The sequence below is a fragment of the Pteropus medius genome, unplaced genomic scaffold (assembly GCF_902729225.1).
Source record: "Pteropus medius unplaced genomic scaffold, Ma_sr-lr_union100, whole genome shotgun sequence".
Classification (NCBI taxonomy): domain Eukaryota; kingdom Metazoa; phylum Chordata; class Mammalia; order Chiroptera; family Pteropodidae; genus Pteropus; species Pteropus medius.
Window position 1 is genome coordinate 26,393,320 of NW_024355205.1, and position 14,782 is coordinate 26,408,101.

Here is a 14,782-nt window from a genome sequence, read left to right on the forward strand (position 1 = left end):
CATGTACCTTATACTTTATAATTATTTATCAGAACTCACTGGCAGATAGACACAATGGGTGTGAATTGTCTATTTCTCTTGATTCTGGCTGATGGGCAATTGTAGTCAATGAGATATCCATTGAAAATATGAATATCTTCAAGTATGAGGTAGATTTTATTATTTGGAGCTAAGTAATATCTATTGACAGCAGGAGTTTCAGTCAACATGGACTCAGGAATACACCACATACTTGGAGATTATTCCAGTGAGAGCGTTAGTGTTTCCTCTCTCCAAGGAATCGAGAATGACTAACAAATCCGACTTTCCCTTGAGAAGGAGTGAGCGATTCAGCTTACCAGGATAGGAGGAGATGGCGTTGATGCGGGAGGTCCTGATGACTCCCACCCGGGTCCCACGGTTGTTTTTCATGCACATGCAGACGCATATGGCGATTCCAGCTATGACCCCCATGATAAATACGATTCCAAACACGATGCCAGCAATTGCCGTGCCCCTAAAAAGGGAAAACAAAAGTCTCATAAGGATTTTTCAGCCTTTCAAATACAGCTCAGTGACTACACGACAAGTGCTTCTTTACAAATATTCTTAAGGATAATGTTAAAAAAAAAGAGATAAGTCTCTGAATTGGTTAAGTAAATAGTATTCTGTATTTCAATGGATAAGAAAAAGTTATAAACCTTTAGGGAATCCTCCTCCAGAAAAGTAAACTCATCATTCAGATTCTGGTTTTAAAAATTCATGTATTTATACAAAACACAATTCTCCAGATATGCTCTCTAAAATTTTAATTAAAAAACTATTCTGCAGTGTACTTAAACAGCAAATAATTTACCTATTTTCTGTGGAGTATATGTGTTTAATGAATACAGTTTGATAAATACCAAAATATTAAACAAAATTTAACATGTATCCTGATTAAAATGCTTTGTCAGGTGGAGCTAGAATTTTTTTCTTAACAAAACAAAGAAAACCAAACCTTTTTTTAATTATACAGAGAACAGTTATGACAAACAGTATTCCCATTAAATTCAGGAACAATATAAGTAAAAGCTTTATTTTATCAACGTCAATGTTTTTCTTCAGAACGGTTTTCCTCATGCAACAAAATCATAGAAAGAAAAAAAAAAACTACTGCATGAAAGAGTCAAATCGTCATTATGTGTAGATAATATAATTTGTAGGAGACTACATTTGTCCACCATTTTGAAAAGTTATAGGGAAATGTTCATCAAAATATAAATTTCAACAGGCAGTATCATTTCTAGCCATGCTTCCTAAAGAAATACAGCATATGTGGGCACAAATAATGACCAAGGATGTTCATCAAAATATTGCTGCTAAGGAAAAAATATCAGAAACACCCTAATTCCATAAAAAGAGGATTAACAAATAGAAGAAAATATGATACATCAGAGAATGAATCCTATACAATGATTGAAAAGGGTGAAGAGGTCCACAAGGATTGAGATGTTCATGATACATGGTTAACTTAATAATACTACAAATGAAAAGGCATGCATTAACACAATAGCACCAGTATTAACAGATAATTGCAGTGAGGTAAATTGTATTTGTATACACCAAATTTTGGAATGTATAGATAGCGATTATCTTGTAGAATGGGAAAATAAAATTTTAACTTGTGTACTCCCCAGAAGCAACCATTTTCAACTCTTTTGGACATTTTTAGTACCGTTCTTCCTATTTCTCAATAATATTATTACATTTCTTTATTTAAAAATTTTTAATTTTACATATTGTAATTGGCTCATCTTACAGTTTTTAGGAATGTAGATCCCTCAGACAAATTTTATCCTTCATTAAATCAGTCATTAGTATTTATATTACCGTGCCATTACATACTGCTGAGCAAGCAACATATCATGATCATCTTATAGTTATTTTTAAAGGCATTTCCACGAGTTCCTATTTTCTCATGTACCTATAGCTTCTCATCCCCTCCCTAATTCTTAGAAATCTTTCAAAAAATTACCAGTTATTTTTAAACACTTAAACACAGTAACAATCACGTTATCAATTCTGTTTTGTCTCCATGGTGATTTCCCTTATAGCCTGCCAACTCCAGTGGTTCTTTTTGAATCTGGAACTGTTTCTAGACCTGTTTAGTGGTCTGTGGGTGTCTAGTTTCTGCAACCTATTCTTTCTCTTTCTTGGTGAACTGCCCTGTTTGTTGAAGCACATCCACGAATGACTTCTTAAAGAAAGGTTCAAGGCAAGTAAATGTTTCAGAGTCCTCGCATGCCTGAAAATGACTTAATGCTATCCACATTTGGCTGGGTATGGATTCTAAGATGTTATTTCTCAGAAACATGAAGGCATTGTTAATTGTCTTCTAGAATTTGGTATTGCTGTAGAGGAATCATATATCACTCTAATTACTTTCCTTTGTGTGATGCTGTTTTCTTTTTTTTCTTTCTGAAGTTAGTATTTTCTTTTTTACTCTTAGTCTTCTGAAATTCTGTAATGTACTTGGATTAAAAAAAAATTATTTTGCCAGGTCCTTGGGATATTTCATGTGTGAGACTCACGTTCTTCTGTTCTTGAAACCATTCCATAAATTGATAATTTCCTTTCCACCATTTTCTGTTTCTCTTTCTAAAAGCTTATTCTGAAATAAGCCTTTGAACTTTCTGGATAAATTCTTTAACTTTTCTCATCTCTGTTTACTTGAACTGCTTTCTGGGGAATTTCACTGACTTCATCTTCCAAAGTTTTATTGAACTTTTAAATTTCAGCTATCATATTTTTAATTTCCAGAAGCTTTATCTTATACTCTATTGCAACACTCCTTTTTAAACTGTCCTGTTTTGCTTTCAAGGATGTAATTTTCTTCCTTAATCTCTGAAGATTCCAATGATATATTATTTGAGATTTTCTCTACTCTTTGTATTTCCTTTGTCTTGTCTAGGTTCCTTTCTATTTAATTTTTTTTATCTGTTTTATTTTTGATATATGTATATTTAAATATCTAGTGATCCCTGAATCTCTTCCTATTAAAAAAGACAATACTAAATATCTGCTTGGAAGTTCAGTGTACAAGACCAGCATTGGACAGGTGAATTCACTTGAGGTCAGTTCCCATAGGTTTTTTCTTTGGGGCTGTTCATTTTCCTCTTTAAAAGTATCCTCCAATTTCATACTTGCGAGTATGAGCTGGACTGCAAGTTTCCCAGAGCCTGGGGTTTTACCCATAAGAGTATGAACTTTCACAAAATTCTCATGCTTTCAGCTCAGAGACTCAGTCTCACTCTACTGTGATGGTGGAGGCTTTCAGGATAAACCTTTAAAAATTAAAAAAAAAAAAAATCTTCGTGGTTTAAAAGCATGACTTTGGAAGCCAGACTGCCTGGGTTCCAACTGTAATTGCTAACCCTCACCCCTCCACTCAGTTTTCTTAATGAAACAGAGGTCAGTTTGGTGTTTAACTGACTCTCCTTCCAAATTTCATGGCATAAAATATCTGTGCTCCTGGCTCACTTGCAAGATAAGTTATTGTTCTTAGTGTGATATGAGCATCCATCCTACACTTTTCTAGGACAGGTTCATAATCTCTCATCCCAAACCACTGTGTCTAGACGTGTCTCATAAATCAGGAATTTTCAGGTTTTGGAAAGAGAAAACAGTACATACACTCTATATTATATGATATGCCCAGGACCAGCATCCTGAACATAATGCATTTACATTTCTGCAGTAAAGGTGGGAATATTAACATTTGTGAATTATTTAGATATTAAATAAAGCCCCAGATTTGTTCGAGTCCAGTCTTACCGCCAATCGAGTTATATAAAACCTTTCACTTTCCTAAACTTTTTGAGGATTTCAGAATTTCAGCCAATGAATTGTGAACCTGTATTTGTACTTTTCAGAAGAGATTTTTCTCTCTATGACCTTTCTCACCCCCATAAAAAACAGAATAATATTGATAATATTCCAATAGATGCCTACATGCATTTTAACTTTGTTAGTAAATTGTAAATTGTAAAAGCAGAATATGAGACATAAGGGCAGAGTCTAGCAGTTTAATAAGTTTTTTTTTCCAAGAAAAAAGATTTATCAAGGAAAATAATTTGAAATAAGAAAACTAAAAGTGATCCAGAAACTTCATTTTATTGTAATTTTTAGGTCTAAATAAGATTAAATTGAAGGGCTTATGATCCAGAAATAATCAACAGCTCAATTATTCAGGCATATAATTTCCAAAATATGTGTTATAGAAACTGTTAATATCAAATAGGGATATATTTATATTCATTAATCCTTTTTTAAATAGAGGAAAATAGAAAATTAGTCACATTTTGTTTTCTTCTTGGCAGCTCTAACAAAAGTGCTTGCTCTTGAGGCCAGCAGTGAGGTTGCGACTAATATGTTAAATTAGGTTTTTCAATTAAATCATGATTTTGGTGTCCTTGATCCTTTGATAGCCATTAACAATTGTAAGTTAGTTATTTAAGACATGGTAAATATAAAAGTTATAGCCTTATTACTATTATTAATTCAGAGAAACAGTAAACAAGCTAAACATATAAATAATTTGGTTTAGTCAACTATTGGAAAGAGACGAGCTACTAAATTGAGAAATCTAGCATCATAAAAACCTTAAAAAAAATTTAGAAAATTTATTTTGGAAAGAATGTATGTCAAGGTGTGCATATTTTTTGGTCATCAGAAAGACCAAAGCATGATTAGAAGGTTGAGTCTTTCGGCCTCACTTCTGACCTCTGGGGAAGGGGGCAGGGATTGGAGATTGCTAATCACCGATGGCCGATGATTTAATCAATCATGCCTACCCAAGGAAAGCTCCATAAAAACCTTTACATGATGGGATTCAGAGAGTTTCTGGGTTGGTGAACACACTGTGATGCTGGGAGGATGGAGCTCCTGAAGAGGTTGGTTATAGAAGCTCTGGAAGCTCCAGTTCCCTGCCCCTATACCTTGCTCTATGCATCTCTTCCATTTGACTGTTTCTGAGTTGTAGCCTTTATAATAGACTGATGACCTAGTAAGTACAGTGTTTTCTTGAGTCTTGAGAACTGCTCTAGAAATTAATCAAACCTAAAGGAAGAGGTTGTGGGCATCCTTGACTTTGTAGCCAAGTTGGATGGAAGTGTAGCTAATTTGAGGACATGATACTTATGACCTTTATCTGGAGTGAGAGAAATCTTATGGGACTGATTCCTTAAACCTTTGGAGTCTGACACTAACTTCGGGCAGTTAGTGTCAGAATTGAATTGGATTGTAGGACACCTAGTTAATATGAGAATTGGTTGGTGTCAGGAGGTAAAACACCTCACAGACTTCCTTTTCTGTTCTCCAAAAATCTCTGTAGATGAATATAAGTATCAGTGTGTATTGATTAGCTCCATGGTGGTATTGATCACTTGCTGCTAATGAAAAAATTTTGAATAAAATTATGGATTGAAAGTTTGTAACAAAAGGAGACTTTTTATTCAAAATATTAAATGTATTCATAGTGGCTCTAATGATACTAGGAAACTGGTTTATAACACTTAGAAAGAATATATTTCATTCCATAAATAGTTTTTGATGAGTAAAAAAAAGATTCTGATAATGTTGCAATTGTTACAATAATATTTACAACACAGTTTTAAGCTTGGCACTGCTATACAATATACAATATATCGACATAGTTTTACTATTAAATAATGTATAAGGTAAATAGTAGATATGAAAAGAATACTTCTTTTCTGACATGACCAATTTACAAAAGCACTTTATAAAACAGTATAATACAAAGGACTTATAAATATCCTATGCTATAATTTAATAACCTTAGTCTCAAGAAAATGGAAAAAAAGGTTACAGAGATATTTGATGCCCATATAAGATGTAAACAAAATTATAGAATATTTCCATTAGGAGAAATTTTTTACGTGGACTGAGATTTTAAGAAGTCCACAAATGAGAGTTAAAATTTGTAGATGTTTTCAAGAAAAAATGACCACAATTTCAAAAGAATAAACTTAAAATGAGTTCATTTTCTATTGTAATGAAAAATAAAAGTGAAGGAAAAGCATTCTAATCTTTTTACTAAAAAGAGAATATTGCATAATCCTATTTATTTTTAATAATTCATGTGTGATGAATGAAAGCAATGAAAAAAAAATCATTCCAAACTATAGGGGTGAAAGTAAAATGCACACATGAGAAAAATAAAAGTTGGAAATTTTTTTTTTCAGATTATTCTATTTTCTCAATAATTTGTTCTTTTGGCTACTGCATTAAAATACTGAAAAGTAATATTTTCTTGTTCTTAAGTTTTTAGAACCAATCTTTTCTTCTAAACTTATTGGCAATTTTATGGTATATAATTTAGTAATTTAACTTGCTTACTTTAAAAATGATGGGTCTACGTCCATGCCATACTGAATGTACCCGATCCCATCTGATCTCGAAAGCTAAGCAGGGTCGGGCCTGATTAGTACTGGGATGGGAGACCATGTAGGAATATCAATTGCTGTAGGCATTAAAAAAAATGATGTATTTTTTTCATTCTATTGCTTTAATAAATCATTCAAGAATGGCAAGAATATAAAAAGAAACCCAAGAGAGTACAGTTTTCAGTATTAAGGATATGTGGTTCTATAACTTCTATTGATAACATTAGGACTCCAGAACTGTCTTTGTCTCTGTCTCTGTCTGTCTCTGTCTCCATCTCTCTCTCTCTTCTTCTTCTCTCTCTCTCTCTCATCTATCTATATCTATTTCTGTACCCATATGTCTGTGTCTATGTATCTATATTTAGCTACATATACATCTATATCATATAAGACAATTATAATTTCAAGTATTAGTAAATTATTACTAAATATTATTACAATTCCATGTGTAAAGTGTTAATGGAGGGTAGAAACACCAATCCATGTGATTTTTCCATTAAGTCTATGTTACTTGCAAAAACATCCTGTAAATTTCAGATATGCCAAAGATGTTTATTTTGCCCTTTTTTTTTTTTTTTAATAGTAGTCCTTGTCTCTAACAACACTTCTTAACAAATCTTTTTCTTGGGGCTTTATAGGTAACTTCTCTGTTATCCTCAGAATAATAAAATTAGAAACTAATGTTTCTCTAAATGAATAAATTTACCTTATTTACTGACTCTTGCCCTGTGGTAGAGGCAGGTGTCTACCTCAATATCTGTCCTCTACATTTTCCTTCATAAAAAGAACTCTCGATGGTTAATTGGGTACATGGCTACCTGAAATAAATATTGTATCTTCTAGATATTCCTAAATCATCTCTCTCTCTCTCTCTCTCTCTCTCTCTCTCTCTCTCTCTATATATATATATATATATATATATGATAAAGGATATAGAAATCCTTTATATATAGGATAAAGTTCTAGAAAATAGTTGTAAGTAAAATATATTTTGTGAAATCACTCAAAAAACTTTAAAGATGGCTGAAATGGGCTTTCCTCCCCTTCTTCATCTTCTCTCCCACTTTTTGAAATATGAGAGTAATGGCTGAGCTCTAGCCCCCACATTGGACTGTGAGGACAGTCTGCCTAGGGATCTGATAGGTGTGAGTTTGATGGAGTGTATGTCCCTGATAGCTATATGGAGATGTTATATCAGCCCCGAGTTGTCCAACTCTGGATTTCATGAGAGAGAAATAAACTATTAAACTTTTTTTCATTAAAACCTCTGTTATTTTAGTTTACGTGTTTGTGTTTGTGTGAGATATGCCACGTGACCTTACCTAACACAATTGCTTTGCCAAGATTAGCACACAGAGTAAACAAAAAGAAATATTTAAGGTGGAAACAGCAGTTTTAAGGAACGTATAGGTATTCTGAAAAAAGCATGAGACTCCATGTACCCAATTAACCAGCAAGGGTTCTTTTATGAAGGCAAATGTAGAGGACAGATACTGAGGTGGACAACTGTATCTACCACAGTGGAAGAGTCAGTAAGTCAACTTCTATTAAGTTGAGATCATTCATCTTCCATCTGAAGTCATTAAATTTTTATGATTCAGTGAGAGACCTTCAAGAAAACTCTACATTGCCTAGACTTCTCAGAAGTATATGAAATGAAAATAAAAAATGGTCTTGAAGGTGTCGTGAACAGTAGGCTGACCTGCACATAACACTTCATCGCTGGAGTTCAATAGCAAATGATTTGATTGATTAAGAAAGCAAGAATAATTCAAGGAAAAAAGTACCTTTTGAGAATTGGTTGGTTTGCACTTATCTTCGCTGATCAAATTTTCTGAACAATTGCCTATTTCCTACATTAGATTTATAAAGTGAGTTCAATGCAGTTCAAATACATGTAATAAAATAAGAGTAATAATAATAATAGCAATTAAATGTTGTTTTGCAGTTTACTCCCTCTTTCTTCTCTTCCTCCCTCTCTTCCTCTCTCTCTCTCTGTGTGTATGTGTGTATGTATATATACACATATATATGTGTATATATGTATACGTGTATACGTGTACATATATGAATATATTTATATTTTATTTAAGAAAACGGGAATCTGAGTGAAGATTCTCTGAATTATATTACCTGATATGTTCTGTGTACCATGTGGATTCCAAATGTCACTATCCTGTTAGCTGCCCATATAACCTGACATAACACAGTATAAAACACTGTCAAAGTCTAAATGCAGTCATTCATAGTTACGAAAGTTCCTAAAACCTTTTTGTGCAGTATACATAAATGTGATCAATTTCATTGTTTATTTAACAGCAATATTTGGAAATGCAGTATTGACCCAGACTTAAATCAGCTTACAGGCATGGCCTAGAGGCGTTTGATTTATTTGTCTTTATTATGCCTGTAATTCTAAACAGCTGCCACTAGATAGCAATATTCATGAAATACAGTATATATTGCACATCTATCATGTACTAAACACTATTCTTGGTGACAAGATACAAAATTGAGTGATACATGGCACCTCCAAGGATTTTAGAGCCATTCATGGGATAGTAAGAAAAGAGTGATTGTGAAGATCAATTATCTCCAGGCATAGAAGAGTAAGACGAAAAAACAAAGAATTTGATCATATACAACAAAAGAGAACCACTTCTTTTTAAAAACAACAATATGAATGTAATAGAGTATTAATGATTTCTTAATATTTCTTAGTTGCATATACAGTTTTTTGACCCAGAGGATGCTTTTGTTGAATAGAATCAACCCACTTATTTTACAGGCAAGAAAACCAACTTTGTGAGAGGCCAAAATAAAGATCTTCCTGATAAAGAATAGAGCTCAGCAGTCCTAATGTCCACCCCAGAGCTGCTGATACTGCCGCGGACTGCCTTGTTCTTGTTCTCTCATCTTCCCGACATATGTTTATGGAGTCTCTTCACTCTGCCGGATACTCTATGAAGCATCAGGCATCTGAAAATGAGCAAAGTCTTGTCGGGAAGCAGAGAAACAGAGGAGAGAAAGGATTCCTGGAATGTTTGGGAAATTGAAGCTCTGAGACCTGAGGGCTGATTGAACTGGGGACGACTAAGTGACAGGCAGGAGTGTAGAATGTCTTCCATGTAGGTGACAGCCCTGGCTGCACAGTATGCAGTTCGTAAAAATGTGCTGAAATGAAGACTAGATGAGACATGCGGTCATAAGCTAAATTTAAATAGAAACAGCCTCTGCACAGAGGTTTCCCTGCCTTCTGCCTTCCAAACCTAAAAATTTCCCAATTACTTCTAGATATAATTCTCTCATTTAAGGCTTTGGCACAGTTCAGTCTTATGAAGTAACCTTTGCTGAAACTTTGCACAGAGTTAATTACCCTGATTTATGAAGATTGCTTTAGACAGGACTTTCTTCTTTTTTCTTTCTGTACCTTTTTATCATATGTTGAGTAGAAAAAAAAATCACAAAGCAGTTTTTTGTAACAGTGACCATAGAATTTCTATTGAAAGTCTATTTGTTGAGATTTGAATCCTGAGAACATATTAGACTTCAGAGATTGAATTTGATTATGAAAATGCAGCGCCCTCAGCATAATCCGATTTCCTTCCCATTGACTCTAGCGTGGAGAGTTTCAAATAAGTATGGAGGCTCACACAGTTGTTGACCTGACAGAATAGCAGCTACCCTTCAGGCTTAGACATTTAAAAATTTAATAAAGTTCCTATAGGACTGCGGTGGATGTTGGAGCATGTAGCCTTTTCTGATTTAACTGCTGAAGCAGGTAACAGACCACGATGGCATAATGGACCCCTGGCAGTGAGCCCACACGCTGTCTAAGCCAGTGTTTCCTCCTGCGGCCCTTCCAATTGCTAGACTGGACGTTACGAACTGGCCTGCCCACCCAAACAACTGTGATCCTCTTCCTGGACCTTGGCAAGTCCCCATCCTCTGCTGAGACAAGCCTGTCATCGATCACCATCTGCTAGGGAGGTCTCCTCTTCTAGGCCTGCCAGTGATTTGCTCGATTCTGACATTTATTGTCTGCATACAATTCTCACGAGCTTGTGGCTTCCCAGACCCAAATGCTGCTGCCTGATCACATCCTTCCAGAGGCCTTGCTCACACCCTCACCTGTGCCCACCTGATGTTATTGATCGGAACTGTCAGACTTTGATTTCCTAGTAGGACGTGGCCTCATGCTCATTTTAGTGATTTTCTTTTCAATTAGTGTTGACATTCAATATTATTTTGTATTAGTTTCAGGTGTACAGCACAGTGGTGAGACATTTATATAATTTAGGAAGTGATTCTCCCCACACCACAGCTCCTGTTAGTCTAGTACCCACCTGGCACTGTGCATAGTTATTATGATACTAGTGACAGCTTAAAGTCATCTACAAGCAACATCCTCATCATAGCACCACTGCCGTTCTCTCTCACTGTAGATGGCTGCCTCTACATAGCTCCAAACACTTTCTGAGTTTTCTGTCTTATATTTATCCATGAGAGAAAAACCGATTTCAGCCATGTCTCATTCCAGAAGGTACAATCCCAGTGAAGGAATGTCATTGGCCCAGTTAGATTGAGGACCCACCTTTAGCTCAATCCACTGAGCCAAGGCCAGGAATGTGGCGATTGGCCCAGCTTAGGTCAGTGCTTGTCTCCAGGCCTGACTATGTGACCAAGGGGTAAAGGCATGAGGGGTATGCAGGTGGGTGACTCAAGAGCAGCAGGGGATTTGCAAACACAATACAGACGTTCATATACACTATAATTTTGTATAGTTGGCGTTATTAGGATTCCAGATCCAAGTCTGAGTTTATAGATATGAGCTAGGATTATAAAGAATGAAGGACAGATAGAGACAAATGACCCCAAATCTCAGATCTCTGTTCTTCACCTAAATATATAAGTGGTACCACGAAATCAGGTAACTTCAGGCAAATTTGCAGGTGTGGGGCTCTGAGGATTTCTAGTGGCCATCTGCTCTAGCAGATCTTATTTCAAAAATAAAATCACTTATTTCAAAAATAAAATCTTATTTCAAATCACTTATTTCAAATCACTTATTTTAAAAATAAAATCACTTATTTCAAAAATAAGATCTTATTTCAAAAATAAAATCACTTGATTGCAAGGTTGGAGAGAATCATACATTTTTTTGACATCCTCTCTAGGCTAGATATGATGTTGAAGATTCAAGGAAGACAGATATACATGCACGTAATTATAACATACGACCTTAAGTGCAAATGGGAGAAGCAGAGACCAGGTTCTATGAGAGCAGAGGACAGCGCCTAATCGAAATGTATTAGCATGTGTGCAGGCATGTGTGTGTGTGTGCGTGTGTGTGTGTGTGTGTGAGTATAGATTGGGTGTGTGTGAGTAGAAAGAAGGTATGTGCGAGTGTGTATGAGTAAAAGAGGGTGTGAGAGTATATGTGTATTTGGGGGTGCTTGAAGATGGCTTCCTGAGTCGGTAACCCCTTCTGAATCTTAAAGAAAGATTAAAATTTAATCAAAGAGAATCGAGGGGATTAGAGCAGAAGCACATTTCAGATCAAAAGAACAACATATTAATTCCACAGGAATGTGATATATCATGATGTGTTTAAGGGACCAGGAAATGTTGCTAGAATAGAAAATAAAGAGGTGAGCTGGAGAAAAAGAAGGGGCTTGGGGGGCTGATCTGTAAAGAAGTTGGCCGTTTTATTAAAGGATATCGAAAACAAGTGACAAACTGTAAGCATGGGTCAGTCTAAGAGTAAGGTGGAGAATGTCCCCAGGCAGCCCTATTAAAAAGCCATTGTAATTATTTGGGAAAACATGGTGAAAGGCAACCTGACTGTGGCAGTGGGGCAGGGAGAAAGGCGGAGGAGGGAGTTCAAGTAGTAGAACATAAAAGGTGAAGTCAGTGGTGCCTTAAGGTCATCAAGTTCAAACATGGATTATTATAACTCTATGCTATGGCCAGTCACTCAGAGCTTTTGGACACTTCCAGAACTTAGAAGCCATTAAATCTGGAGGCAGCTTATTCCACTACGGGACAATCCCCTGTAAGTGCATGACACTTCAGTATGATTTAGCTCCCCAGATCTCCAGTCTCTACCAAAGAAGAGGCCTCTGCAGAGAGAAAGTGCTGATCTTTTATAGGAATGACACAGAGAGGGCAGAAGATAAACTTCGCGTTCTGTTGTTGCTCATTGGTCTGATTTCAACTGAGTATGTTTTATTTACAAAATGAATATGTCTATCAAAAGCATTATGTACTCTGTAATATTATATTACATAAACTTTTAGCATGATGAGCACGCATAGATAGGAGGTTTGCTTTATTTGTATAATCAATGAACTTTTAATTGTCCTTCTCTGAAACTAATGTCCCTGAATCTCTGTAAAACATAAATTAAAAATAATAGTCCTTGAGATATTCTTAGGTTGCTTCATGCAGTCTGATCTTCTGATCCCGGTCGTTGTGTAGTTGAAATCTAACTGGATCAGAGAATCCCCGCAGTCCCTTCCAGCTCCTCAGTACCACAACTAATTAGCAGAAATTCCACTCTAATAATACAGCTGCTGCAGGTCAAGAAAGGAAAGCAAAGCAGAAGTGGAAATCTCAGCCTAATGAAGATATAAAAAAAGATTAGAAGAGTTTTAAATTTCGGTGTGATAATTAATTAACAGTCCAACAAGAACAAAGTTCTCTGAATATTGGCTAATTGTAATTTAAGCTATATTCATTCCCACAAATCTCTCCCCCAACATCACCTCCAATTCTGAGGAGGAAAGAGATATCTTGTTCAATAATTCTTATCTCATTTATTATGAATTTAAGCAACAATGTCAAGTCTGTGGAGATATAATAATCATCCAGGTATTTTGAGCTAGGTAATTATAACTGCATATACTCATTCGTATCATCTAGCCAGCTCTTAATTAATTACGTCTACTTTGGAAATTATAGATTTGTTTCAAAGATCTTGGCAAATATGGCTATACTGTGATACAATAGTTGGTTTGGAAGATATCTTATGTGATTTTTTAAGAGCATAAATGATTCGAAAACCAGATTGATTTTGTGCATTTTTAGGAGCAGCTATTATAATGTGCTCTGAAATTCTAATAGGCCATTCTTACTGCCATGTAAGTTACAGGGAGGAAATGATGCTGGATTTGAACCATTAGAGTGGTACCACACCAGTTTCGTCTCTTTTGTATGTCTCAGAAGTCAGTCGCACTTCATCCTGTTCCATCAATTAGGACAGGCAAAGAGCAGGAGGACTGGATTGAGAAATGACAATTCTCTTATTGGGAAGAAAAAAAAATTAGCTAATACAAGCTGTGTGGCCTGGCAGAATAAGGCAAACTGCAGTTATTCAAGTAATTATTGCCGGTGTAGCAGAATAGCAAAATAGCAAATTACAACATGGGTCATCACTATAGATTAAAGATGATTCTGATCAAAGTTATGCAGATTGGGCAAAGAGAGGCAGATTCAACAAGAACACAACAGCAGGGGATTAGGGGGATAATAATCTTTAATTTCCCAGATTCATCTAAGGCAGGTGAGTGCTGGCAGCAGGATTGCGGCAGAGATAGTGAGTGCCGTGTGCTCCTCTTATTTCCCAGCTTCCCGTGCATCTTGGAGGGGAGGGGCTATGCGACTAATTCTTCCCAACAGAATATTAAAAGAAGTGATGCATCATTTCCTATCAAGATCAGCTAGGACTCAATATTTTTTCCTCACTTCCTTTTACGATATTAGCCTATCTCTGAGACTGAAACCAAAGGATTCCGGGATGGCGACCTTACGATATGGAAAGAGATCGAGTCACTGAGTCACAGCCTGAGAGACAGCCACACAGCTGAGCTGCTTATGTGATCAAGAAATAAAATGGTGTTGGGGTAAGCCACTGAGATTTTAGAGTTTATCTGTTTCTGTAGAATAGCCTAACTATCCTAGGCCTGGGTGTCATGCTTCAGAGCACGGGATGTGGATTTAGCATGACGAAGTTTAAATCCAATTTCCACCACTGATGAGCTCTGTGACTTGACCTCTCTGAGCTTCGGTTTTGGGGGCAAGAATCTTGTTACCAGAATGAGACTTCATAAAGGGTTTCAACTCAGGAAACAAAATGAAAGTCCAGCGGTAGTCCCTACTACATTCCAAGACAGAGGTAACTTCCAAGGAATCGTGTGTACCCATTAGGCTCCCAGAGTTGTATAGCTGAATGGGGCCCATAGTACACCTGATTTGGTATATAATATAAGAGCCAATCCCATTTTACCTCAGAGTGAAGGCTGTGATCTTCAACTCCGATTTCACATTAGATTCAAATTAAATCAGTCTCTCTCTCT

The 14,782-nt window shown here is 35.9% G+C and overlaps 1 protein-coding gene, 1 long non-coding RNA gene and 1 pseudogene across 2 annotated transcripts in view; 2 read left to right on the top strand and 1 right to left on the bottom strand.

Moving 5' to 3' along the window:
- LOC120598579 (uncharacterized) overlaps window positions 1–14,782 on the top strand; it is a 106,937-nt gene that overhangs the window by 71,018 nt on the left and 21,137 nt on the right. The gene's annotated exons all lie outside the window — the stretch shown is intronic.
- The window catches only part of CYYR1 (cysteine and tyrosine rich 1), a 93,031-nt gene that overhangs the window by 10,893 nt on the left and 67,356 nt on the right, over window positions 1–14,782 (bottom strand). The window contains exon 3 of the mRNA XM_039857465.1: window positions 339–496. Coding sequence (XP_039713399.1) covers window positions 339–496 — 158 coding nt within the window. The remainder of the gene's footprint in view (window positions 1–338; window positions 497–14,782) is intronic.
- LOC120599001 (uncharacterized) lies at window positions 6,393–6,511 on the top strand (annotated as a pseudogene).